The 27,688-nt window shown below is 42.1% G+C and overlaps 1 protein-coding gene across 1 annotated transcript in view; it reads left to right on the top strand.

The window, feature by feature from the left end:
* lrpprc (leucine-rich pentatricopeptide repeat containing) overlaps nt 1–27,688 on the top strand; it is a 57,757-nt gene that overhangs the window by 1,239 nt on the left and 28,830 nt on the right. Inside the window, exons 3-23 of the mRNA XM_061040092.1 lie at nt 123–245; nt 381–502; nt 754–812; nt 1,085–1,171; nt 1,285–1,411; nt 1,513–1,657; nt 2,739–2,896; nt 3,137–3,242; nt 3,371–3,478; nt 10,873–10,991; nt 11,089–11,179; nt 12,450–12,519; nt 14,766–14,793; nt 15,318–15,369; nt 16,635–16,741; nt 17,586–17,663; nt 17,890–17,961; nt 18,272–18,385; nt 18,491–18,621; nt 19,107–19,192; nt 23,942–24,149. Of these exons, the coding sequence (XP_060896075.1) occupies nt 123–245; nt 381–502; nt 754–812; nt 1,085–1,171; nt 1,285–1,411; nt 1,513–1,657; nt 2,739–2,896; nt 3,137–3,242; nt 3,371–3,478; nt 10,873–10,991; nt 11,089–11,179; nt 12,450–12,519; nt 14,766–14,793; nt 15,318–15,369; nt 16,635–16,741; nt 17,586–17,663; nt 17,890–17,961; nt 18,272–18,385; nt 18,491–18,621; nt 19,107–19,192; nt 23,942–24,149 (2,191 nt within the window). The remainder of the gene's footprint in view (nt 1–122; nt 246–380; nt 503–753; nt 813–1,084; nt 1,172–1,284; nt 1,412–1,512; nt 1,658–2,738; nt 2,897–3,136; nt 3,243–3,370; nt 3,479–10,872; nt 10,992–11,088; nt 11,180–12,449; nt 12,520–14,765; nt 14,794–15,317; nt 15,370–16,634; nt 16,742–17,585; nt 17,664–17,889; nt 17,962–18,271; nt 18,386–18,490; nt 18,622–19,106; nt 19,193–23,941; nt 24,150–27,688) is intronic.

The raw sequence follows: 27,688 nt of genomic DNA, 5'->3' as shown, positions 1-27,688 counted from the left end.
CAGTGATCAAGGGGGGCTTCAGGCTATGCAGAAGCACTGCTGAGGCCTTAGAAAAACATTTGCTTCAGAACTTTTTCTTCTTCTTCTTCTTCTGTCCTTAACCCCGGTTTCCTGTGGTGCAGGTTATCCCAGCGGTAATCAGGCCTTGTTACTGCTGCGTAGCTGTGGCACCCTGCTGCCAGAGATGCCTCTGCAGGAGCGCAGTGAGCTGGCCCACCATATTTGGGAGAAGCTGCAGGAGTTGGGTGAGAGGCTGCATCAGTTGTTGAATTTAACAATCCGATTATCCAAAGCAGAACTTAACTTAAACTTAAAGCTATAACTGGGACCGTTTTGGGAATCATCATTCATTTGACACATTTGTACATTGTCCTCATCAGGTGCTCAGTATGATGTCAGCCACTACAATGCCTTGCTCAAGGTTTACCTGCAGAACGAGTTCCAGTTTTCCCCCACCGACTTCCTTGCCAAGATGGAGGCATCCAACATCCAGCCTAACAGAGTAAGTGTTTTAGTGCAGGCTGTAAGGAAACACATTGATATATTTCCATCAGCTTGCACCTGTCATCACAACAGCACTAGTGGAACATCGTTATACAGGATGCTTTGGTTCATACGCACATTTTATCGCAGTTGATCATGCAAATTAATTCTGCACATCCGCACCTGCAGCATCTTGCATAGTATTGTAACATACGTACACACGTGATGATTTTGAGCTCTGTTTAATTTCCCTTTTGTTATTGTGCACAGGTTACCTACCAGCGACTGATAGCAGCCTACTGCCAAAATGGAAACATCGAGGGAGCCAGGTGTGCACACTTGCTCTTCTGCTTCTAAACCAAACAACAGCAGAGTCAATGGTCTGATAGGCCAATTGGCTACTTGACAAATGATGGTTCTTAAAAAAAACACAATCCTTCATCTTAGCTACTTAGACGAATAAAATGCTTGTATATTATAGGATACATTTTTTTGACTTACCTTTTCCACACCTGTTGATTACGGCTACAAGTCCTTTTAACCGGTGATATATTACACCTTTGGTTTGATGTGTTTGTTAAACCCCTTTTTCCTTTCATAGCACCATACTGGGTTTCATGAAGAGCAAAGATTTACCAATCACCGACGCTGTTTTCAACTCCCTGGTGACAGGCCATGCCCGTGCAGGGTGAGTGTCACAGCTTTAGTTACAGAAGTGCGATGTATAAAATGGATTATGATAAATGTTTAAGCAGAAAGAATTTGTCTTCAAACCAGCTGTCTTTTTTTTCCACTGTGCAGAGACATCGAGAGTGCTAAGAACATATTTCCTGTGATGAAGGGAGCAGGAATTGAACCGGGTCCTGACACTTATCTATCACTTTTGAACGCCTATGCTGAGAAGGGAGACCTAGACAGCCTAAAACAGGTCTGTGTGGTCATTCGTTGAGTTGTTTTCCTTTTTCTGCGCATCCGAAACTCACGCTCACCTCTCTCTCTCTCTCTTCATCCTCGCTGTCCCTCCGTCAGACAATGGAAGAAGCAGAGAGCGCAGACTGCAGTCTGATGGACAGGGACATCATGCAGGTCATCTACACTCTAGCCAAGGCCGGACACCAGCAGCACATCCCGGAGATGGTTGAGCGCTTGAGACATGAGAGGGGTTATGTTCCAGGTACACATGCACGCACACCTCATTTCTACAGTCCTGGTCTTGAGCAGCTTGTAATGACATTATAAGAAAGTCTGGGATATAGTTCCATGAGAAAAAACCATCTAGTGTCTACAATAAAGTGTTGGTGAGACACTTGAGTTTACCCGTTATATTTAAAGTACCCACATACTAACATCCATAAACTGACAAGTTTGAACTGCTTTTAATGAAAAGGCTTTTTTTATGCTGATGTCCTAGAAGCAAGCTAATATTAGCGAGAGCTCTATTAAAGCCCTTTGAACTAGCTTAAAAATAGCTAGTTCTCAAGTATTTTATTGTTAAATTACTTTAGTCAGTGTTTATTTTCCTATATTAATAATTTATAAATTGAAGGGGGAAATTGCCTTGAAAATGTGCAATAGATAACTCAAAGCAACTGTGAGGAACTTAGATTTTGTGTTGATTTTAGCGACTGTTTTTATACAAAGCAGTGTCTTATTTCTATTCTGATTCTGTCCTGTACATGTGTAGGTATTGTTTTCTGATGAGAAATGTCATCCTGCTTCTTTTTTTTTTTTTTAAATAGCAAAACATATCAGTCAACTTCTGCTTTTGCCTTGACGAAAATAATATTTTGGCATTGAGAGTATCAACATGAAAATAATTGCGGGTCACACCGAGGGTCTCATTTGCTGTGGAGACATCAGCTTTACTCTGTGACTCTTTCATAACTGGCCAAAAACTCTTCACAAGAGCTTCAAGCGCTTGTTAATATTCTTCACTTTAACTATTGATTGATGGTTTCTCCAGGCATGGGTCATTATCAGACTTCTCAAGCTGGCAGCATTATGAAATGATTTAGTGGGAGAAATATCAACATTGAACATTTAAAGGGAAATTCGTTATGATTGTACTATTTGCCATCCAATACCATGAACCATGTTGTCAGCTGCAGAATAGACTACATCTTCAGTTTCTATTTGTTGGGTTGAATTCCATAAAAAGGAGAAAGGATTAAAGATCCAAATGGCTTACATATGAATTCATCATTTTTATTTTTTTATCAGCTCAGCATTATCAGTATTTGACGTTCTTCTTGTAGATGCCATGAACTTGTGTCTGAGACTCATCACCCAGCAGTTGGAGGACACGGCCTTCTACATCCTGAAGACTTTCCCAACGCTGCAGTCGGAGAGCTTCAGCGACGACTCGGCCAGCCTGGGCAACTTCTTCCTCAGACACTGTGTCAACATAGGCATGGTAAACAGCCAAGAACAAGTCACCACCACCACCACCACCCCCCTCCCCTCCCCTCCCCTCCCCTCCTCTATCACAGTCTGATACACAAACTGTATTCCCTCAGGATTTCAAAGGTTTCATACTTGCTTGCACATGACTGTAAGCTAGCATACGTGTTGAGTAGTGGTTGTCAGGCACTTTGAGTGATTCATTTATACATTCAAATTCAATTTTTCAATTTCTTTCATTGATCTCTTTCAGTCACTGGAGAAGTTGGGCATCTTTTGCAAGGAGCTCGAGGAGTCCAAACTGCACAATTCACCGCTCACCTTCTCTCTGTCCTGTGCTCTGGATTCAAAGATGACTGGTACATCTCTTTTTTTATTTCATTTATATTCGTAAACAGACATTTACAACCGTCTTCTTAATTCTTAATTGTCTTCAACATGCTCATGTGTCTGTTTGGTGATTATTGTGATTGATTTGTTTTTGCAGCTAGGTCTTTAGAACTGATGAAGATGTTGAAGGAGCAGGACTTTCCCATAAGGCCGCACTACTTTTGGCCCCTTCTCACTCAGCATGTGAAAGACAACAACGCATCTGGTATGAACACAAACACGCGCACCAGCACAAAGTGGAGATTTAAAAAAAAAAAGTGTGATCACTCTATGTGGACCTTTTGCTGTATAGCTTTCCCGTGACAGTAGCGTTGGGAAATGAAAGCTCACAGTCCTCCTCTGTTGACTCACACCACTATCCCGCACATAATGGTATTATCTAGGAGTAAACACACCTTGCCCATAACGGTAAAACAAGCACTGAAAAGCTGCTTCATGTAACTGAATGTCCGCTTTTAGCATCCTAATGACATTCTCTGTAACAGGAGGAGCATCACCTGTTGTTTACAGGTGGATGACACGCAAACTCAGCGTGTACAGTTCCCTCTGTGCTCCTCTGAAGGGCTGCTATAATGTGATGTCAGATAGACCTGTATTGTATTTTTCTGTGTAATATCAAAAGCTTTTTTTTTTTTTTTTTATCATGCAACAAAAAAGGAATAGCATGAGACGCTAGGTTCATCTGCTTCACATTGCACGTCCTGCAATGCGAGATTTGGACCTGCATGAAAACAATTGCGATTGCTAGATAGATATGTCACACAGCCCTTTCCCACGATACTTCTGGCCTTTTGCTTAAGCTATCACTAAAGGAGTAGCTTTGTAGAGAAGGCTAGAAATTGAGCTATCGTGAGAAGCTTGTACAGTGATCTTAAAGTCTCTTCAGCCTCATGTAAACAGTCTTGCACACACTGAGAACATAACTGAGTGCAACTGAGCCCCAAAAAGAAACAAAATGCGCTTGCCATCTGTTTGTGCATCCAGTGAATTAAGAGCATCTTCTTTTGGCGAGCATGATAGTTTCAGTGTATGTGCATGTGTATGTTTTTTTAGGAGTATAGGGAATTATGACTTCCTCAGTCCTCTGTACCAGAAAGAGCTTTTAAAGGAGTGTTGCCCTCAAATATTAATGCTCCACAGAGTGGTCCAACTGGGACAGGTTTCACTGGGCAGGGGCAGTCAAGGGCAAAGATGTCTGATCCCTACATGAGAGAGTTAGAGCAGGAAAGGACGAAACAACACACACACACACACACACACACACACACACACACACACACACACACACACACACACACACACACACACACACGCAGGTCTCTCTGGAGGACTCTAGGAATAGATTGTAAAGTTTAGAACTCTGAACAGATGGGCCTTGGACCGAAAAAAAAAAAGGAGCTCTGACTTTCAGAAAGTGTGCTCAGACATGAATGTCATAACTTTCGTTCCTCTGATCTTCTAGTTCTGGCCTCTTGTTCTCTTCCTGGCCCAAGTCTAATGTACGTTTTTGACTTTACAATCAGGTTATTTTTCTTTTGAGTGAAGGCTACAAAAATTGAATCCTGAACAGTCCTCAAGTATCAAATATAGGTTAGGTAGTAGTTGACACCAATCATTTACTCAGATGCCTGTGTCACTAACCATTAATCTGACCTTTAATTTTCTGACACGTCAAGCAATAAACCTGGAATTATGGCATATCTGGCACAAAGGCACTCCTTTTATGTCGCAGCCGACACTGTATCAACTTAAAGAAAAAAGTGCTGCACAGTAGGTGTGTTTACATAAATATTTTATGGGATTAGAAAAAAGTATTGATGCTAGTTTGGGGTGCTTTTGTTGTTAAAGAGTTGAAGCACTAAATTGGAAAAGTCTTTGCAGACCAGTGCAGTAGCCAACTCTTTCTGTGTGGATTAGAATTATTGTATTGTCTTTAAACAGTGGCAGCACTTTATAAAACAATTCAAATGTACCATTAACAAACCTTCCAGGGCTAGATTGCTGTCATTTTGTCATTTTGTCATTTTGTCATTGTCAAGGCATTTTGATGTGTTTCTGTTTCCCAACCTGCAAAACTCGGAGCCCATCAGCAGTCGTCATCAATCATCATATAATAGATGGACGGTATCTGCCTCTGGGGACAGATGCAAATTTCTCCGTAATCCCGGTGAAGCTGGCGATCAGCATTAAAAGACTTCCAGGCAGGACTTCCTTGTCCGTGCAGTTTAGACTCTGTGTCTATAACATCGAGTAGTAGCATCCATTCATCTGTTGAGTCTAAGACCAACAGTAGAATTTAAGTTGTAGAGCGGCTTCACTAAGGCAAAACAACCAATGAGTATTTTGCTGTCCACGCGGACTGTTTTTCCTTCCTATACCTTAAGCTTAAGCTTGCTGACACGTAATTGGTCAATACAGCTGTACTACTAAAGTATTCCAGAGGGAAAACAGAAAACTTACCGAGATTAAAATTCAGATCCCTGATTGCAAATAAAGATTACCCAACCAGTAATTCCTCCACTCTTTGATTAAAAGTTGGAGGTACAGGCTACACTTTAAACTTGGCTATAATCTTTTAATGAATCTAATGTTTGGTTAAAACTCGCTTTGCTTTTTTAATTTGAAACACGTCTGCTGTGTAAGGATGGTTGATCAGTTGACCTTTGGTCCATGGCACGGGGCATCTCATGTTCCTTGTAGGTGACCCTGTGCGGGCATAGTAGCCTGAAGTGCCCCCCCCCCCCCGAACATCAAAATGCACATACATGGATGCACATAGGGGCCTGAGGCCGAGGGGGTCAGGGGTCATTTTGCTCCGGTGGTTGTCCTAATTTCTTCACAAACCAAACTTGTTTCTCATTCACCCAAATCTTCCTCCGTTCCTTCTCCCATCTTTCAACTTAGGATCTTGTTCAACCCGCAGTTCTCAACAGATGGAAGATGGGTCTCTATACACCAACCTCAATGACATATTTATACATATATATAATATATATATATATATATATATATATATATATATTTATTTACAGAGTTTATTTTACAAGATAAAGGCAATCAGTCTGTTTTGAACTTCTAATTCACTGACCAGTGTGCCCTATTGCACCTGCAGTATCACCTTTTCAAGCAATGATGTCATTGGTTTCTGAAGTATAATTTTATAAAACGATGGCTAGCTACTCTTAAATATCAGTGTACCTCTTTTTGAATGGCAGATATATCAGGATAAAAAGTTACAGTTTTGTAAATCATCTCAGTGACAGATAGCTGGCATTGGGAGACTTGTCAGTATTCACATCTCATTACTGAACATACCTTGTCAGATATGCTCAGTAGAGGCTTGGCTTTTAAGTGCTTTATTTATGCTGAGCTCTGGCTCTCTCTTTGGGGTTTTTTAGAGCGATTAATAAATGATGCATTTTCCTCCTGTCAGCTAATTGACGGCATTTGAGCTGGCAGGAAGGAGAAGCTGGTTAGACCGGTGCGGCGACGGCGCAGATTGACTTCTCTGTGTGGTCCAGACAGATTCTCCGTTTGAATGGTGAGATGCTTCAGCGCCTGGCTTGGCAGCTTGAAGAAGAGGATTAGACATGTGTTTAAACATGCACAACCACACACACACACGTAGACACAAGCTCTTACTTAGATTCTCTAGCTCCACAGTCCCAAAGCCACACAGACATGTCAGACCACATCCATTTAGTTATCACAGTGCGGAAAGAAGGAAGGAAAGTGGAGAAAGTTCTCTTTTGCTCACACTCGCTTGTTTCCGACAGTGTTAGCCTTAACCCTCATGAATCATGCAGCCCCTTTTTTTCTCCTCTTTCTCTCTCTCTCTCTCTCTCTCTCTTACACTCATTGGCTGCAGGAGGTGTGTGTGTGTCCGCGATTGTGAGAGGAAAAGGGAGGGGCCTTTTGGGGGCCAGTGCAGGTGATGTGACTGATGCGGAGTGACTTGATTTCATGTAAATGCAAGCGCTCTGAGGGAATTCACTTTGGATTACGCGCCCCACTGTGCACGGCCCATGAAATATTAAGCGCCGTGTCACTTTTTGTCCACAGGTGTCACTAGCGGGCAGAGAGGGTCAGAGCCGTATAGTTGAAGGAGAACAACAAGGGGGAGAGAGGGGGGGGAAAAAAAATCCCCTTTTGATGAGGTGTGGATTTGGCGGGTTTAGCGGAAGCATATGCTGGCCTATAGTTCCCACCTGCCGCCAGCTAGTCACCGCTTGTCAGTCCTCAGATGCTGCGCCTTCTTATCACTTCTGACATGGAGGAGTACGAAAAAATGCAGAGAGAGGGAGGGGAAAGTGCAGAGGAAGGGGTTGTTTCTAGCCTAATGCATTTTGCTTGACGAAGGATCTAAAGGTTCCCTTGTTTAGTCTGCTGCACAGACCTTATGCGACCCCTTTTTAAACACTTCTTGAATGCAGCCCTTTCGGTCAAATACTGTGGGCTTCGTTTAAGACTGCAGCATCAAGCTTACAGTAAAGTCCTCCATGAACTCTGTTGTGGGCTCAGCGCAGTTAACTTCTGGGATAAGAGCCAAACATCACCTTGATATAAAAACATGAACCCCATCAAGGTTGAAATTGCAGCTCTCTTGCCTCACAAAATGGAAATGCTCTTGCACTCTTTGTCTGTTTTCATACAACAAGCGGCCATTGCCTTGCAGCAAACAAAGTCCACCTTCAGAGAGTCAGAGACACTGAGAGATCCAGAGACAGATGGTGTTGGAGGCAAAAGAAAAGGAGAAGTGACAGGTACTCATGTCCAAGGACGGGAGGAGATGACAGCAACCGGTTCACTTCACTCCTCTTTTCCTCTCTTTTTCTCCATCCTCACTTCTCGTCTGTGACAGTTAACCTGCAGACATGAATCTGATGATGATATCTTGTGACCACTGCCATGCTTAACTCACTCCTTTGATACTTCATGCCCTGGATGCTATGTCAGGCTTTATGCTGACCAACCTGGAGAGGCCTCTACTCTTCTCAGTTCTCCTCTACGCTGTATCTTCTATAAATTTTTTCGGACAGGGGAGAGAACAAAAAAGAGTTACACACATGTGAGGATTATGGACTTAAAAGTAAAATACCTAGAGGCTGAAGAGCACAAGTGACACAGTGTGTATAATATTGGATGTTATTTTTTTTTACGTTCTCACCTGTTTTCTCATTTCTTTCCAACTTTTTTTTTGTTTTTCTTCACAACACAGATTTGAGAGGTTAGCCACATTTTAAGAAGCCTTTTGTTTAAGCTGCATTGGCCCCCGACCAGAGCTAAATTGAGGGCTTTTTTTTGTAGTATTCCGAACTATAATTTCTTAGCCAAGACATGCAGTGAATCTCTGCTGTAAGACTGTATACAGGAAGTGAGGCGCAAGAACATCCTGGGGCAGAGTTGACTTGCAAAAAAAAAAACCTGACGCACAAACTGGTTTGCTGGATGACCAAAAAGTGCTGATCCTCCTGAAAGCTCACTTGCAGAAGCCAGAAAGCGCATGTGTGAGAGAAGTCCGGCTTATGCATTTATACACCCAGCTCTCCATTCACTTGTTTTCTGTCTGTCTGGCTCACCGTGAAATTGATTATGGATTATTCAGGAGGAAAGCAGGTGCTCCCTCTCTTCTTTCATAAAAAAAAAAAAAAGGGCTATGAAAGCGATGAACGGGGTGGATGGCAGACCGGATGGATCCTCCATTGAGAAGAAAGCTGAAGATCGCCTGTTTACTTTTTCTTGAAAGCAGGGGAGATGGAAAGTGAGAGGGGCGGATGAATGAGTGATGTGGAGGGATGGATGGAGTGGTTCAGGTAGCCTTACCTGGGATAATGCAGCCCCAGCCTCAGGTTTTAATGGTGTATGAAAGCCCAGGGCTCATGTTTTATTCAGCTAAAGAGAGAGTCTGCCAGGTGAACACATACAGCCCAAGAGGATGTAGAATTAAAGAGCCATATATATGTGTGCGTGTTTGTGTGTGTGTGTTTTAGACTCTGAGTGGGGAGTAAATAACACACAGCATCCTGAGGTGTGTCAACTCAAGGAAGCACTTTAGGGTCATTTGTTAAAGTCTGCATGGGAACAAGGTGTATTTGTACTCTGGATAGAGTCATATATAGCATATAGATTCAACTAGCAATTCACGCTGACAATGTACTCACACACACTCATGGAGACCAGTGTGTGTCCTCATTTAGGCCCATGTCCTTCATGGGCATGCTCCCAGACACATATGCAAAGTGCTGCAGCGGCTTCTTCACATGCACTTCCACTAACAAACAGTAACACACACACACACACACACTCTTGCGGGCACATTGAGAGTGCACGAGTGGCTCCTGCATATGCATGGGGCTGTTTTGGCCTTCTTCCCTGGGGCAGGACCTCAGGGCTCCGCTGGAGAGCAGGGCAGTGGTGCCCACTTCAGGCCCACTGCATGTTTTTGTACTCGTATCCGCAAATTCCAGGTACAGAATGAAGCAGACAGTGGGGTTTCGTTGACGGAGAGTATTTGTGTTCTGGGGCTGCTAGTGCTTTTTTCAGATGAATAGAAAGTATGTTCTAGGTCTGAGCATGAAAGTGTTAGTGTGTCCTTAAAATTGAAGCATTCAATTGATTAAATAAACAAAAAAAGTTTGTGCCCATGTCATAAAATATTTTCCTATTTACATCTCTTCCTACAAAAACTGAACAAACTTATTATGATTGCTTTCATGACAGGGATGTGATTCTTCCAGAATTTCAAATCGGAAATTCCCCCAGACTTTATTTAAATCTATTTGAGAGGGACAGATACAGTATACATAGACAAACTGAAAACAGCAATCCAACACGAGTATTAGTATTTATATTGGACGCTAATTTGCAACTCTTGTCCCTAGAGGGGCTTTTGTGAAAATTAAAGATTTAAGTAATCCACAACAGTGTGTTAAACAAATAAACTTTACCTGGAAATGCAGCCTGCTATTCAAAAGTAGAAATGATTCTAGAAATTGAGAAATGTACAGGGCTAAAATGTTTCTGGGGGAGAACTCTAGATGCTCCTCATCTGAATGATGTCAACTACCTCAACTCAAATATTTAACTAGTGAACAAATATTTTAAATAAACTTAAGTTATAGGTACAGTATTTGTGTAATTTAAGCATTGAATACATTTTTCTACTTTTTGGTGCTTCTATGGTTTGCATGTCTGGCTGTGTGGGGGTATTTCTTTGGGTCCTTTGCCAATTACATCCCTGATAAGAGAGATGAAAAAAGGCAGAAACAATGACTGTTATGTTTGAAAAGTTGTTTACTGAAGAATCCTTTAGGGAAAATACAGATATTAAAAAGCACATTTTATTGCTTTTAAAATGTATTTATGTAAAATAATTAGTAAATATTCTTAGGTTTGCAGCTAATCGCTGAAAACAAAGAACAGTTACTTCATGGATCTCAATTTTGAATTGTTTTCTGATATCATTCTCATTTTTTAAATGTATTTTGTTTCTGTCCTTGATCTAATTTTATGATTTGTGTTTGTGCATTAAAGCTTAAGCCCAACCAACTTATTGTCTGAAAATCAAAGAGTTGATGTGAATGTATTTGTTGGTTTTAGGTGTGATCGAGGTGATAAAGGGTATGCAGGATCTCGGTGTGTCCCCTGATGTCGAAACCGTAACAAAGTACATCCTCCCCGTCTTCCAAAACATGGAAGCAGTCCGACAGGCATTCCAGGTAACCCTTAAGTCAAATTATTTGTGTTCCTGCAAGTGTGTCTTATTTCACTTGGTATGGGTGCATTAAAAAGTTGTTGCTGATTTTCTCTGTTAAGGAGGCGGGCATCTCTTTGGAGTCAGAGAACTTCTGGTCTTTAGAGGTCCGCTCGATGGCTGTTAACAACCTGGCCGAACTCTATGCCAAATGTAAGCATTCACACACACACACACACACACACACACACACACACACACTCACACTCACACACGCTTCCAAAGACAAGGCTCTTCTATATCTCGGGCACCAATCATCATAAAAATTGCTGCTTTCGCCTGCGGGCTAATTGGACCAGTGTTAACAAATGCGCACACATATTCACTCATACATTCGCGCACTTTCTCCTGTGTGCTCATCAGGCCTTTTAAGAGATTAGTCTGTGTGAATATGTAAAGAGCGAGAACGAGAGGCGCCTCGGCTGGCAGAGGGATGGGATGGAGAAGGCTGTTACATAATGGATGACTCTTCTTGTTTTCTGTATTTCATCACATTTTAGTCTCAAAACATCCACCACTCGTTTTTCACATACATTGCTCCGTGTCCTCTTTATGTGTCTCAGAGTTCCCTCTCCTCAAGATATTAAGTTATCAGTGTTTTTCCACTTTTCATGTATTTGTCTTTGCCACGCAGAACTGTCTTAAACACAGAGCAACTTCTGAATGTTATCAAAAGAAACCAAACATTTTTAGGTTCTAAACATGAATAATTCTCTGCTTTTTTTTATTTTAAAAAAATCATTATAAATGGAAAAAAATGACATAAAGACACATAAGGAGAACATTTCAACCTGTGATAATCCGGGAAATCCAAACTGGTAATGACCACATATCACATTTCGAATAACGTAAATCTTAATTAGACTCCTCACCACTGTCCTTTATACAAACTTTAAAGGGTTAAAGATTGGGCAATAGATACATTGATTTCAGTTCTTGAAATCTATTTGACTTTAAATTCCTTGGGGGTTTTCAGTAAGACAATAGAAAATTGAAGCTTCAGTAGACAGCTCCAAGATGAAGACGTGGTGATTTAGTGAGTTTCTACAATACATTGAATAACCTTTATTTATATAGCTTATTTCTGAACCAGAGGTGGTTACTAACCTCGGAGGATGTTAGTAGATCTTTGATATAGTCATACATAACTTTCAGGGACCTCAATCAATCAGCTCAAAAAATATGCCTGACTCAAATGCAGGGAGGCAAATCTTTGAAAATGACTCAACTTGAATGAAATACGAGCAACATGTTTGTATTTGAGGAAAAACTACACTTCTTGCAGTTGGTTAAATGTTATTTGATCATATGGGGAAAATATCTTAGAGCCCTTTCAGAGTGTCGATGTGTCCACATAAAGACAAGTTGTTGCTGTCGTTTCTCTTTCTTTTCCTCTTGTTACTGTTCTGTCTTTGTTTTCCAGTGTCGGATCCTCTTTTCCCCTCGTTGGACCTCAGTGCTTTCCGCGGCAGCCTCATCATGGGCTTCAAAAAGTGAGTCAATTAGCCCGTCGCCTGTTTATGTCTTTATGTGTTCTCCATCATTTCATATTCCATATTTCTCCATATTTAGCCTCATAACTCCTGACGGGCGTTTTAGGGAGGCCTGTAGCACTATGGAGGTCACTGTGGCATATGCTATGACTACAACATGTGCAGCCTATCACACCATCTACAGCGTCTGTTTGTGTGTGTGGGCAGCTGCAGGGAAAAACACTCCATCACACACACACACACACACACACACACACGCACACATACACGGGTGCCTCATGCATATGGAGGCCGTCATCCCTCTGCTCTCGCCCCAAAGCACCGTGGGAGATATGTAAATTAGCAGATGCCCACCACTGCCCCTTATACCCAAAACCCCTGCACTGATCTCTCTCTCTCTCTCACTCACACCAAACACACACACACACACATAGAGGTAGTTCAAGGACCAGGGTCTGACCCGTGGGCTTTTGTAGAGGAGGTGTTTATGAATATTTACAGTTGAACACTACACACCCTCACAAAAGCCCTCCTGCCCCCCGAGTAAAGCTGGAGGTGAGTCAAAGAGAAAAGCGCTGACTCCTCTTCAGGCTCCAAAGTTATTTCTTAAAAAAAAAACAACCTGTGTGTAGTTTAACTTTGATCATGAACTAATACATTTTTTTGTCTCTTTTTGTCTCAATGGATTTTTCTAATATAACTTCCCTTATATATAAATAATTATAATGTGTCTCCTTTCATAAACTTCATGTAATTATGTTATATGTTTTATATAAATACTGGTGTGGTCTATTTATGATCATACATCAATAGTAGCATTCATCCTTCTGTTTATAGCGGTGCAGGTTTACACTTTAAATTCAAGGAAATATACAAAAGTGTACTCAGAGTATTTATTCATCTTTTCTTCTTAAAGGTTGAGATTTCAGGTTGTTTCGGGTTTCTTTAACATAACACAAAGGTAGAAACAGTAGGGAAACTAACGCAGCAAGAAGACATCTTGATTAGATTGAACCCACATACCGTAGGTAGAGTGTGTGTGATGAAGTCTGTTTGCGTGGGTTCCTCTCTTGGAATTTTCATTTATATCCATTTATTGTCTGTCCGTCTTTTTTGCTTTTGTTTTCTTAATCTGTTTCCTCTCCTTCGTTTGCTTTGCTCAGATTGCATTAAACACACACACACACTCTCTTCTGACTGTTAAGTTGCCTGACAGGGTCATAATTGGGCTTGTCACTTGGGGAGTTTGTGTGTATGTATGTGTGAGTGTGAGTGTGTGTGTGAGTGTGTGTACGCGAGCTCCTTGTCATTGCGATGTGGGACCTGCCCCTGTCAGAGACAAGGTCAGGGGATAATTTAATCATTAAAGACCTCTTCCTCTCTCCTCATCTCTCCTTTCCCCCCCTCTCTCCTCCTCTCCACCAACTTGCTGACAACGTCAGAAGTGTCACACGTTGTCATCATTTAGAGTGTGTGTGTGTGTGTGTGTGTGTGTGTGTGTGTGTGTGTGTGTGTGTGTCTTTTGTGGTTTTCCAGGCTTTTGTGCTGCCGTCTTTTTCTCTTGTACTGTGGGATGGAGAATGTCAAACTGAACTGTGTCATCCTTGTTTCATTGTACTACACTGTCAACTCGGTTGCGATTGCAAATTTTTCCTGTCAGAGCTCTAGTGTTATGAACCACATCATATTTAATGTCAGACATTCAGTTAATTCATCAAACATGTTCCAGCATAAAAAAGGTAGTAACTTTGAAAGTCTGAATTGTGTAAAAATTAGAGAAAATCTACACTTCATAATAAAGCACTCTTATTTTCTCATCACTCTTTCTACTTGATGCTTCTTCAGACCAGTTAGAAGGAGGTTCAACAACAGATTGAAGAATGAATCTGTATTCTCCCATCGATACAGAACTCCACAATAAAGTGGCCTTAATTGGGAGAGGCATCTTCAATTTTGAGTTTTGAAGTTCTCGCCTTTAGAATTATCAATTATTTAGGAACAATGGTAAGGAAAAAGTAAATATGACAGCCAAACGAAGTTGTAGGATTCTGTTGATTTTTTTTAATTTTTTTTTTTATAAATGTCTGCAAGTGGAGGAGAATTGAGACATGTTAGTGTGTTTTTGAGGTTCTTCAGTAAGAGACGCACATAAACCCTGACTTGTTGGATGGAGTCTTGTTGACCCAGTTGTGTGTGTGTGTGTCCGTCCTTGGCTCTTATGTCTTGTCCTCTACTGCCCCCTGCAGGTTTGACGATGTGGAGAGCATGGTGAAGGTAAGATAAGAATGAGCTCACATTGTTTGTCTGTATGTTTTTAACAGAAAAGACAATAGGATTTCTTTATTTGAAATATTTAAGACAATGGGGAAAAAAAAAAATGCAGAAAATATCCCATACGTAACGAGAAGAACATTTTATTAAAACAGACATGACAAGTTGAAACAAAAAAAAATGTTGTTTTATTTTTTTACATCTAAAGCCGTTATTTGTCCAACGGTTTATATGGAGGCTTATTCTTTCAACAACATAGCTATGATAACCATTTTACTAACCATCTGCTCCATAGCCACTTACATTTAGGAAGAATATACAATATGACAAACGCCATCTGCTGCCTTTTATGCAAATCCCCTTATGGCACACTGAGCGTATAAATAAAGAAATGTTTAGAATGGATAATTTAGCTTCAGGCAATAGAGGCAAGATGGTGAGCAATGACAGAAAAACACATTTCAATCACAAAAATAAAGTCTTTAAAATATACATGTATTGGTGATTTGTTTTTTTTTTTTGTCCAGATTACTGAGCTCTTGTACAAAGATGAACGCTTCGCCAAAGGAGAGCCAGCTGGTGAGTAAATATTTTTTAACCCTGTTGTTACTGATTACATTAAGGATACTCACATTTTACAAAATCCTTGTTTGGAACGTGTGTGTTTGTATGTTGGTAGGTGGGAAAGAAAGGGATGCTAGGATGCTTGAATGTATCTGTTTGTTTGTGTGTGTGTGTGTGTGTGTGTGTGTGTGTGTGTGTGTGTGTGTGTGTGTGTGTGTGTGTGTGTGTGTGTGTGTGTGTGTGTGTGTGTGTGTGTGTGTGTGTGTGTGTGTGTGTGTGTGTGTGTGTGTGTGTGTGTGTGTGTGTGTGTGTGTGTGTGTGTGTGTGTGTGTGTGTGTGTGTGTGTGTGTGTGTGTGTGTGTGTGTGTGTGTGTGTGTGTGTGTGTGTGTGTGTGTGTGTGTGTGTGTGTGTGTGTGTGTGTGTGTGTGTGTGTGTGTGTGTGTGTGTGTGTGTGTGTGTGTGTGTGTGTGTGTGTGTGTGTGTGTGTGTGTGTGTGTGTGTGTGTGTGTGTGTGTGTGTGTGTGTCATCCATCATGTATCAGCACTCAAACTTGCAGACTGCAGACTCTGTCACCATCCAACTATAATTCAGATGACAGAAAAATGCCCAGTGTGTAAATGTAACTGTGTGTGTGTGTGTTTACATTCAGTCTCAGTGGCAGAAAACTGCTGATCGGCCCACTTCTTGTCATGAAGCCTGTGTGTGTGCCTACGTCCAGGTGTGTGTGAGTGATTGAAAGACCTGCTCACGCTGTCTGAGGAAACAGAGCCTGGCTGCTGACACAGTGCTGAGTCGTTAAAGTGTGTGTGTGTGTGTGTGTGTGTGTGTGTGTGTGTGTGTGTGCGGAACGTTAATGTCGCTCTGTGTCAGTGTGTGTGTTTGTCACAGAGAGTCCCCAGTGCTAAAACTGGTGTGTGCGTGTGTTTGCTGGTGGGAGCGATGGAGACTGTTATCCGTGTCATATCCCATTAGACGGCATCAGCGTGCGTCTGTGTGTTTATATCCTTGAATGTGTGTGTGAGAGTCAAAGTAGGGGGAAGCTGTCAGTGCAAGCCAGCGCACATTCACTCACACTCCAGCCCAAAAGCAACCTCTGTCAGCAGGAAAAGAAACACAAACACTCACACTCTGCAGGAATATTGTATACATGCAAAAATGGAAGCAGTGACTGACACAGTGGAAAATAAAAAAGTAATCCCATGACAACTACTTACTCTGTGTGTGTGTGTGTGTTTGTGCGTGTGTGTTTGTGCGTGTGTGTGTTTTCATCCCATTCAGAAACGGTATCCTACTTTTTGTACAAACTGATCGACTCTATGTCAGAGAGAGAGGTGCAGACGCAGGAAGAGAAATTGAAGAACTACTTCAATCAACTGCACACTAAGGTACACACACACACACACACACACACAAACTCAAACCACATGCACATTCTCTAATATAGTGTGTATCCCGTTCGTTCATAACCTTCCCATTTTAAAGGAGCTTACACACTCTGATCTGAGATGATTTGCACGGTGTAATCACACTCAGATTATTAAAAAAATACACACACACACACACACACACACACACACACACACACACACACACACAGACATACTACAGTATGGGTTGAGTTGGTGCAACCAAACATGTTGTGGAAAATTAAGAAATTCTTTACATTTTGTTGGTCAAAGATTAGACTGACCGTTTCTGGTGCAGTAGGATGTTGAACCTTTTTTTAGTCATCAAGAAGGCACAAAGTGATCTCTTTTATATCGTTGCTTTGTGACCACTACGTCGTCTCCTTGTCTGCCAGAAATAACCTTAAAATAAAACAATTTTCTGTCTACATTTTTACCTGGAAGGTCAAAAGTATATTTTGATTGATTTATGATTGATAAAGTTTATTACAATAGATTATTTGCGCTGTGAGTTCTTTATTCACAGTGTTTTCTGCAATCAAACCACATTTTCATGTAAGTTTAGTTGAAATGCTGTTCACCAAGAGTCACAACTGTCAGCTTAACATTTTCTGACATTCGGTTAAATGTATGCCATATTTGTGTTTAGCAGTGCCTAAATGTACCTTTATTTCCTGCCATCATTTCTCCATAAACACATACTTCAAATCTTTAAAAATGAATGACGCTGCTGTTCAAACTTAAATCTCGGTCTTTAGAAAAAAAAAAAGTTTAAGTTTGTCTCTAGAGCTGATTAGAGCTTTTTCCTCTTGTTCCTCTGCAGAATATAACCATTCCACAGAACATCTACAGAGGCATCAGGAACCTGCTGGAGTTTTACAATGTCCCAGAGCTCATCAAGGTACAGAGAAGTCCTGTCTTAACCGTCAGATACACTTAAGATTCTCAACAGAGTGACGGAATCTACAGCACAATGAGACTAGACGGAGGATGTTTTTTTTTTTTTACTTCTTATGTTTAGTTTCTGGTGTTATTCTTCCTCTTATTATGCAGATGTTGCGTGTCAAATATTGATATTGTGTGTGTGTGTGTGTGTGTGTGTGTGTGTGTGTGTGTGTGTGTGTTAGAATATCAACGTTTTAGTGGACCCTGCAAATCGAGGCCCCAATGGTAATGTGCCGGCTCCTCCCCGTACTCCTGTAAGTAGGCCAGTGTGAGAAATGCACAAAAAAACAAGTAGATAAGCTTTGATTTGTTACATGTGAACATGTTGGAAAAATGTCTTCCTGTTTGAACTTTTCTTTTAACTCACAACTGCTTTAATTTTGCATTTAAAACATTCCATTAAATGTGATATTTAGCAATATTATAGTTTTCTTTTTTGTTAAATTTAAATGGAAAACTTTCTGACATAATTATTGTTTCTCTTGTGGAAGCTCATTTAGAACTCGTGAGGTTTTGTATTTAATCACGCATAAGTGTTTTCTAACTCCTCTGCGTCTCCATCAGAGAACTGACGGAAAGGTGTCGTCGCTTGAGAGTAAACTGGCTGAACTGATAGCGGAGAACAAACCAATAACGAGTGTTCTTAAACAAACCATCCAAGCTCTCTGTGCTGAGGAGGTACGATCTTTGAGCAGAACTGTCTCTAACATGACATTGGCTTCATCGTTTAACGAGTTCCTTTAGTTTGTGTGTTTAGTCCTAAAAGTCTTGTTGTGTGATCAGAACCTGCAGCGCGCCCTCGAGCTGAAGCAGCAGCACGAGACGAATATGTCTATCGGGGCCTACGCCAGCCTCATCGGCCTGTGCTGTCGCCTTGACAATTTGGAGGAGGCGCTCAACCTGAAGATGGAAATGTGAGTGTAGCTGGATACATACAAATACTCCACGCACACACACACACCAGCTGTAAGACCATTATTAGGCCATTAAAGTTTAACCTGAGATGTATTAGGGGAGACATTAATGCAGCCACTCTGTTGACTGAATAAAACAAAGGTAACTATCCCCTCTCCCTCCCTTGTTTCCTCCTCTACACTCTCCTCCTTGTTCAAGCATTAGAATGAACTCCAACAGGAGAATGTGTCTTTGAGACGTGCACATTCCTGGAACAAATTACAAGCACATATCAGGGACTTTAACAACTACTTAACCCCCCCCAAAAAAAGAAACTTTAAACATTTGTAAAAAACAAAAGCTGGCGTATTTACTGTGACCCGTATCTCTTACAGGCTGATTAATGTGCACTGTCCTAATTCTGTAAATGCAACCAAGACCAACGTAAAATAAATGACTTGCATTAATATATTAACCTAGTCTGTCTCTCTGTTTCTGTCTTCAGGAGTCAGATGGACTCATCAAAAGCGCTGGATGCTAATAAATACGTCGGACTGGTCAAAAGCCTCTGCAACAACGGCAGAGTGGAGGGTACGATCTTTTTATTTATTTATTTTTTAACCTAAAACTACTGATTTATTTCATTCTTGTTCAGTCTGCCAAAACCTTTGTTTGAATATTCGGCTCTTTCAACTGTACAGAGTAAAAAAGCATGCAAGAATTTCCCACACATAAATGATCCTTTTTATCCAAAACCAAGAAACTTTGGATAGAGTTTTCAATTGACAGATTTTTTTATTTTTTATCAACTATCAAATTGTCATTAAATTTGTGATGATTGACTAATTGATTGACTAATCCAACCAGCACTTAGTCCCTCACACAATTTGTTCTTTGGCCGTAAGTTGGATCAAAGCAAATCAGGCTTGAACTTTAAAAGGCCTACTCATGTGGAAGTGTATGCCAGGATGTGTGTGTGTGCGTGTGTGTGTGTGTGTGTGTGTGTGTGTGTGTGTCAACAACTCTGTCACAATCTGTCCCTCTCCCTCCCTCAATCCACATTAGCAGGCCATTTTCGGAATGCCACGGTGGGTTTCCTTCAGCCCATCGAAGACCCAATTACCATCAGTTTTGCCGCTCTGCTTTTTCACACAATGACAGGCAAAATGTTTCCCTTGTCTGTCCTCGCCTCCTCTCTCCTCCCATCCGCTCCCTCTCTCCGTCTTCGTCTCTGTCTCTCTATCTGACCCGGTCTGTCTCCAAGCATGTCATTCTCTCATTCTCCGCCAAACACCCCCCCCCCCCCCCCACTCCCGCATCCGCGTCACTGAGAAATGAGAGAGGGGGAAAATTACAGGACTGTGTGTATTTTTCCAGAATTATTGAAATCCGCCTTGATGCTAATGGCAGATCATGTCCGCCGAAGTGCTTGAGCATTTCAAACACACTCTCTCACACACACACACACACACACACACACACACAGGACACGCAAATTTGCATGTGAATTCAAGCAAAAGGCATTTGGTGGGCACTACAGTTGGTGTGTCCGTCTGTGTGTGTGTTGGGGTGTGTATAGGCAGCTCTTACGCATTTGCCATTAGCCAGAGTGTGCATATGGAGGGGACGCTTGTCAGCCACATTAGCACACATGGCTAACCTTGATGTTAGCCTGTCCCCACCCAGACGCTGGTCCGCCTGGCTCCCAGCAAGCACCAGGCCCAGCTGAAGATCATGTCTCCTGGCATCTCGCTGTATTTTTCACACTCTCTAATGGCTTTATTTTTTTTTTTGCCCTTGGTTCAAAGCCCCTCGTCCCAGCTCACTCTGCAACTCTTTTTCACTGTACTTTCCTTTGACTTTAAGTCACCTTCCTTCCACCATTGTTCTTGTATACTTCTTCTTCTCTCTGATTAATTTTCCGTCTGCTGCTCACTAATCATCTCCATCATGGTCCTTTTAATGTGCACATCTGTCCATTCATCTATTCTTTAAGTCATCCACCAATAGAAGTCGTTTTATATCTGACAGACTAGGGTGCAAAACCAAAGCTAGAATTTTATTTAGTAATTTTATTTTAATAGAAATGGCTGGGATAAATCAGTAATACAATTTTAAAAAAAAACAACATTCATACTGTGTTTTACATTAGTAATATATTCCATGTTCATTCTAACTGGAGTTGCTGGCTACACTACGCCATCTCAAATTATACTGCACATACACCTACATAACTGTGTAAAAGTCAGTCCCTGGCTTCAATCAGTTCAAATGATATATGAACATAATTATTTTCAAGTCATTGCTGCCTCAATCAATTTACTGATCAACTTGTTACTTGTTTCACTTTAACCTTCCCACAGAGCATTGCTACAGTTTCAACATAAGCACACATTTGTGAACAAAACCTTTTGATAAGTAAAATGTTCCTCAAAAGTGTATTTTAATTTAACACAATGTAAACTCATTTAAAGATGTAGATTAAGATTAATCATGGTTTATTTTTGTCCAGATTACTAATGTGTGCATCTGTGAATGTGTTTCTGCGATGTAGTGAACCTTCCATATTCACAACTATTGGCTTCATGAGACTGAAGGCCCTTTTTTGTAGCCCCTTTTCTCTCCTAGAATTTTTAAATACACCTCTCTTCTATCACCAAGCTTCTCTCTGACCTGCCCTTGCCCCTCTGCCTACATCTGTCCATCCTCCCACTTTGGTAAACACAACTTGTTCTGGCTTCAGGTGGCCCTGGACTTGTGTGTGTGGGTGTGTGTGGTGTGTGTGTGGTGTGTGTGTGTGTGTGTTTTGAGAAAGAGACATCAGCAGCAGTCATGCAACATTTGATGAACCATTGGACTGTGTGATGTTTGTTTACCTGGCCTGTCTGCCTTCCCATCTTTTGATATGTGTGTGTTTGTGTGCTCTCTGGCTCGCTTTGCTGGCCACAATGCTCGGCTGAGCCGATGGATATGCATACTGACTAAACGAATGGATAAAGGGAGAGATGGAGGGAGGAGGGGGTGAGGGGTTTGGATGTTGGATGGAGAGATGCTAGCTTTGGTGTTGGCTCCATTTGTGCAGATCAGCTCTGAACCATTGGTTTCGGTGATTAGCGGGTCTGTCAGAGTGTGATGGAGAGAGGTATGATGGAGGGAGGGAGACGCTGAGACTCAGAGTGAAAATAATTTACATCTAACCTGACGAACATGACCTGACTACAGGTCAGATCGTTATAGGGCAATTATTAAATGTTGATACCACCATCTGTGACCATGCAGCCTTTATGAACAGCCATTTTAATGTTTGCATTTATATTAGAAGCAGAAACAAACAGTACAGAGCTGGTAAGTTCAGGAGTATCTAGTTGAAGCTCTCTTTTGTCTACCGCCGTCTCACTGCTGAACAAAAAACAGCTAATTCTGACTCGTGCCTTGCCCAAGGTACATTTCCCTTTTAAAGATCATAAAGAAGGGCTGCTGGTATCATAATGGTTAGTGCGGGAGCCTCATGTACAGAGGCTTCGGTCACCCAAGCGGGCGGCCCAGGTTCTAATCCAACCTGTGGCTCCCTTCCCACTTGTCTTTCCCGCTCTCTCTCTCTCCCTGATTTCTGACTCTATCCACTATCACTACAATAGGGCAAAAAAAAACCAAAATCTTTAAAAAGACAATGAAGAATATCTTGATCTTAAAGTGGAGGAAAACTGTGCGCTCAGAATAATGTGTAAAATATAACAACTTTAGTTAAATGAAATCAAACTTGAATGAAGTGAAAATATTGCAGCAGCTGAACTATAATGTAAACGGTTTGCACAGCGATCGTTGTACGTGCATAATGAGAAGGACCTTCCAGAGTTCTCACCTGAAGCCCATTAAGCTGCTTTAGTCACAGACATGTAGCTCACACAGTGATAAGAGTGTGATGCATCAATACAATAGTGCCAGAGAATCCAGGTACCTCAAGCCCTTTCTTCATCTGCGGCACTCTCCTGAAGCTCCCATCCAGCTTACAAAACTGCCCCCCCCCCCTGACAAGCTTCATCCCCTCTCATTGTCCTCCCTGTCTGTCTAGCAGTAACTCCTCCATTGCCAGCCACCCCTACTCCACCCTTTATTCCTCTATTTTCCTGTGTCCCATTAAACCTGTGACAGCCTTTGGTTCCCATCCCCACAAACAACTGGCTCAGAGAGGTGGAGCGATGGAGAGACAGACTGAAATTAGGATGCCAAAGCACTCACCAGTAGCCCTGTCCCTCGGCCCACAACTTTTCATGTCTGACTGTGTATTTTTGCGTGTGGAGAGTGACACTTCTGCTCAAGGGGTTTTGTTATATTACCAGCTACTAAAGTGGGTGTAAGTATTATTAGACCCATGCTTTGTACACTCCAACTTTATTTACTTTTCTGTGTTTGCTGCAGTGTTCACCAATATAAGCAGCATGGATTGTGTTGAGTGAATATAAAGCAAGTGGGCCATATTACCCTGCAGTTGGAGGCTTTCTACACATTATTCAAATCTATTCTGTGTATGTGCATCTCTCCATCTCCTCTCTTCCTCTTGGTCTTGCTGTATAGATTAGTGTCTGTGGTGGAGAGCGGCTGTATCGCTGTCAGCCCATTAGCAGCTGTCTAAATAGACAGTAAACGCATCTTAATTACCTTACCCTGATACTCCACATATACACACAAATACACTCGCACATCCTTTTCACCATTTAGCCCCTCGTGTTAGCCAGATGGGCGCGTGGCCCAGTAAAAAGCCCTCCATTACGGGCTGGACTTGACCAAACTGATCCACCCCTCAGCCCGCTTACCAAGGTGTCACGGGGGCCATGGCGGGCCCTCATCGCCACATACCTATAATTTAGCCCCCCAAGTGCTTTCTACATGGCCACGGCAAAAAGCCGGCCTCCATTGTAGGGGTCTGGTAATTGTAGTCTCGTTTAGAAAACCGCAAGTAGCAATTAGCACAGAGTTGGCATTATATGGGGTTGCATTTGCATCCCTGCTGGGTGCAAAATGCTGTTTTAATATGGGTTTGTTTTCCCCACATGGAATTAGCTAAAGGGGCCTTTTATCATATTCACACACCCTACTCTTCTCCCAGACGAGCTCTGCATACATCTCACTTTCTCTCTCCTCCTCCTTCTACATTATCTCTCTTTCTCCTTGTCTTTTGCTCCTTTACATTCGTCTTCACATCTTAAAAGCTCTCCCTATCCTTCAAGTGAAAGTGATGCCTCCCTACTTGTTGTTTGCCAAAGCTTACCGATTCAAACATTTCTTCACATGAACCTTTTTTTCTGTCTTTCTTCTCTCTCGCATCTTCCTCCATCACAGAGGCGGTGGACCTTCTGAAGGAGATGAAAGAGAAGGACGTGGCAGTCAATGACACACACGTCACCTTGCTCTTCCACATGCTCAACAGTCTTGTGGCGAAAGGCAGCGCCCAAACAATCCAACTACTGCTGGACACCATCTTCACCCTCGGACTGGCCAAGCCCTCTGCCAATCTGTGCTCAGTCCTGATCACTGTCCACCTGGAACGGTAAAGAGAACCCTGAGTGTGTTACAAATAAGAGATCCCTGATTCAAACTCACAGACAAACACACTTTTGTACCATGTATACACAGATTTATTGTTTAAACCACAACTTGTTTACTAGTACGTTTTACTTCTGGGGCTTGAGTCTGCCACTAACCAGCCAACCAGCCCAATCTTGTTGTCAGATTTGCATCTATATCTGCCAAATCCAGTTGCCAGGTGTGTGTATGTATGTGTGTCTCAATGAGTCACTCATCCCTCCCTATGATCATAGCCGAGGTTACATTCTGGGTCAGCGATTCAGACAGAGAGAGGATGTGGAAATTGCTCATTTATGTGTGCGTGCATGTGTGTGTGCAGTGTTAGAGCCAGCTTTTTGTTTGTTTGAGGATAAGCCAGCTGCAACCTCTCCCATGAGCCCCCACCCCTGATCCCCTAAAACACCCACCACTGTACTCCAAGGTGTAAGTGTGTGTGTGGTGAAAGAGATGGCCATCGATGCTTCCTCCCGTAATGCAAAAAATGCAAATGAACGTTACCAAACACTGGCTGCAGGGTCACTGGTGCTGCTTCACCCCTCGACTCCATTCGGCATGTGTGTATCATTCAGTATGTGTGCATGTGTGTGCTTATTTGTCAGAACAGCTTTTAAGTAGATCAACTCATTAGCATGTTAATTATGTACAGAGCACTAATTACTGGATTTACCACAACGGCGCAGTACGCCATTTGGGGGCCAGCCACAACACACACTGCTCATGCTTTCATACACACTGTTTACCTCTAGTGTGCATGCTGCAGCAGAGGTAGACCTTTGCACATGAAGCCTGGGAAAAATACACACACTCACGCTCAGGCGCTCACATACACTCGTGGTCCCCTGCCGCTGTTTGTTTTGCTGTAAGTCTGGTCTCTGGCACAAATTAGAGTTTCCAGGTTCACCCGTTAATCACTGCTTCTGTGAGATTAGCGGGCTAATTTACTCCTGGGTCATCAACAGCAGCCGCACGCACACGCACACACACACACACACACACACACACACCACATGCACACACACACACACACACACACACAAACATACACAAGCTTACCTCAGTCCTGTTCACAAATCAAGTGCCAGTTGCACTTTTTTCCAAATGATAGTATGGCACAATCACAAGGGAACAGGCTAACTGCTGCTATTTAACCGTCATCTGTCTTGTTTTTATTTATTTTTAACTGGATGGGTTTCAAGGCTTGGAAATAGTCAATACATTTTAGATTGATTGTTGTACTCAACCTGTACATTGATGTTTTGTCTGGGGGCATTTAGTTCCTTTCAAGTTTAACTTTTTTTCCCCTCTACTTATCAACTTTAAATTTATCAGATTCTTCACTGCAAGAGTGAGATAATCCCTGAATGGCTCAATGCCCTGAAACACTTTTGAAATAATTAATTCAATTTTTTTTTTTTTTTTTTGCCTTGTGACGCTGAATTCAAACTGGGAAATGCTTAAGGACAATAAAGCAGATTCGACAAAACATGTGGTTTCAGCAGAGCCCCGGGGCAGGTTTGAGCACCACAACATTTGACTTTTACCATCTATCGGAGTCGGTCTCTGCGCTCCCTTCTCTCTTCTCTCTTTTCATCTTTTATCTTCATCAATACGTCTCCACCTCTTAGTCCCGTCAGTCATCGGACAAACAGACTGTCGGGAGAAGAAGGGAGGGAGGAAAGCGATAAAAGAGGACAAAGCAAGGCGTCACTCCCGCCTGCACCCGTCTCATCGCTGCGCCAGCACTAATAACTTAATGAACACTTCTCCGGCAGATTAGCCCTTGACAGCCCATCATATGCGCCGCCCAGTTAGCTTTCATGCCCGTCCGCTCAGTGTTGTGTGTGTGTGTGTGGTAAACCTGCTACTACGCTAGCTGGCAGGCTACTAAGATTTCCACCTCCTTATGGGAATGATCATCAGTGACAGGAAATGCTAATGAGTCAACAAAATGAAGAGCTGGCAGGACGTGTATAATAAGACAGTAATTGTGACGATATTATTGGAGGAGGATTGTGGAGGGGTAGAAGTGGACGGGGAGAAAATCATTTCAATTCCGCTCTTTCCTACTTTTTTTTTTGGTGAATAAAGAGTGTAAGTAAGGCCTCAAACAAGATAGGGCCTTCAGTTGCTAATATGCATAGTTGGAAACGAAAACGTGAAAAAAGAAAAAGGTGAATGTGGGGCGCTTGTGTTGCTCAGTTGGACGCTATTTGGTGCACGTCATCCCCCACTTTCCACAAGTCCAAAAAAATGAACCTGAATGCTGAGGAGATCAAGGAAAGAAGAAGTCTCACTGCCCTGTACACAACCAAATACAAGACAGGAAAAAATATCTTTCTGGCTTGTGTAAAAAGTTAAGCATTAGGCCGCTGAAGAGCCAAATATTCCTACAGAAGATGGTGGAAACCAACACAGAGCTGAAAAGACAAAAAAAACTGTAGTAAACTGTTCTCGTTTCCAGCAGTACATTTCTACGTTGATGCTAATGTTGTTGTGTGTAGAGATACAGTATGTTTGCTAACTGTTGTTTAAAGGTCTGCCGGAAACATGGCTGGTGCAGGTGGCGAGGGCGAGCAGCCTTGAGCAGTTAGCAGAACCTCCACACACGTGTTTGGGACTTTTTTGTAAAGCAGCTATATTCTACAGTCAACATGGACATTACAGTGCCAGGTCTCCATGGCAATATTTGGTACTACAGCAATACTTCATTTGACTGTTTCACTGCCACACCTAAATTTAACTAGTTAAAAAATATGTTAAATGTTGAATTTTTAGCATGTTCAACTGCACCTAATTTGCCAAAATGATCAATAAATGCAGTTTGAAGATCTTTACATGTTATGACATTAACACAGACACACACACACACACACCTCTACACAGAGTTTAGGGGTTTAGCTACATCTTGTAAACTTACACCTGTGGCTGCAGTGGCATGAACATCAGTAAGTGCCATTTTTAGCACATGTAACTGCGTGCTAGTGGTGTCATGATCACCATCTCATTTGCGTTTCGACACAGACACCTCGTCCTCCCCCTATAAAGACAGTGTCTTGATAACAGGCCTGCCCATCTCCTCCGAACAAAAGAGGGGGACAGACAGGGAGAAAAAAAATAAAATAGGAGTGGGGGGGGGTGAGATGAGACAAAATGAGCTTCCTTGTCTAATCCTTCAGGTTTCCACTGAGCAAAGCACTCTTTTTTTTCAGGGCTTAATTGGCTGGAAAGTGGCTGACATGCAAAGTTGAGGACATTAACAGGGCTGTGCGCCCCAGTAAATGGCAACGCAAAGTGACAGTTAAATTGTACCTAGGGGAAATTATCCATCTTTCGACATCCTTAGCTCTTTTTTGGGGTGGATTTGTGGGCAGAGAGGGGGAGCAGGAAGGAAGGGTAGGGGGTGTAATTGCAACACCAGGCCGTTTGCTCTTTTTTTTTTTTTTTTTTTAATTGATGAGATGTTTTTTTTTTTTTTAGTTGTCTCACTTGGAAGGGGGGGAT

This window comes from Labrus mixtus, chromosome 6, assembly GCF_963584025.1.
Source record: "Labrus mixtus chromosome 6, fLabMix1.1, whole genome shotgun sequence".
Classification (NCBI taxonomy): Eukaryota; Metazoa; Chordata; class Actinopteri; order Labriformes; family Labridae; genus Labrus; species Labrus mixtus.
This window is presented reverse-complemented; position numbering and strand designations above follow the sequence as displayed.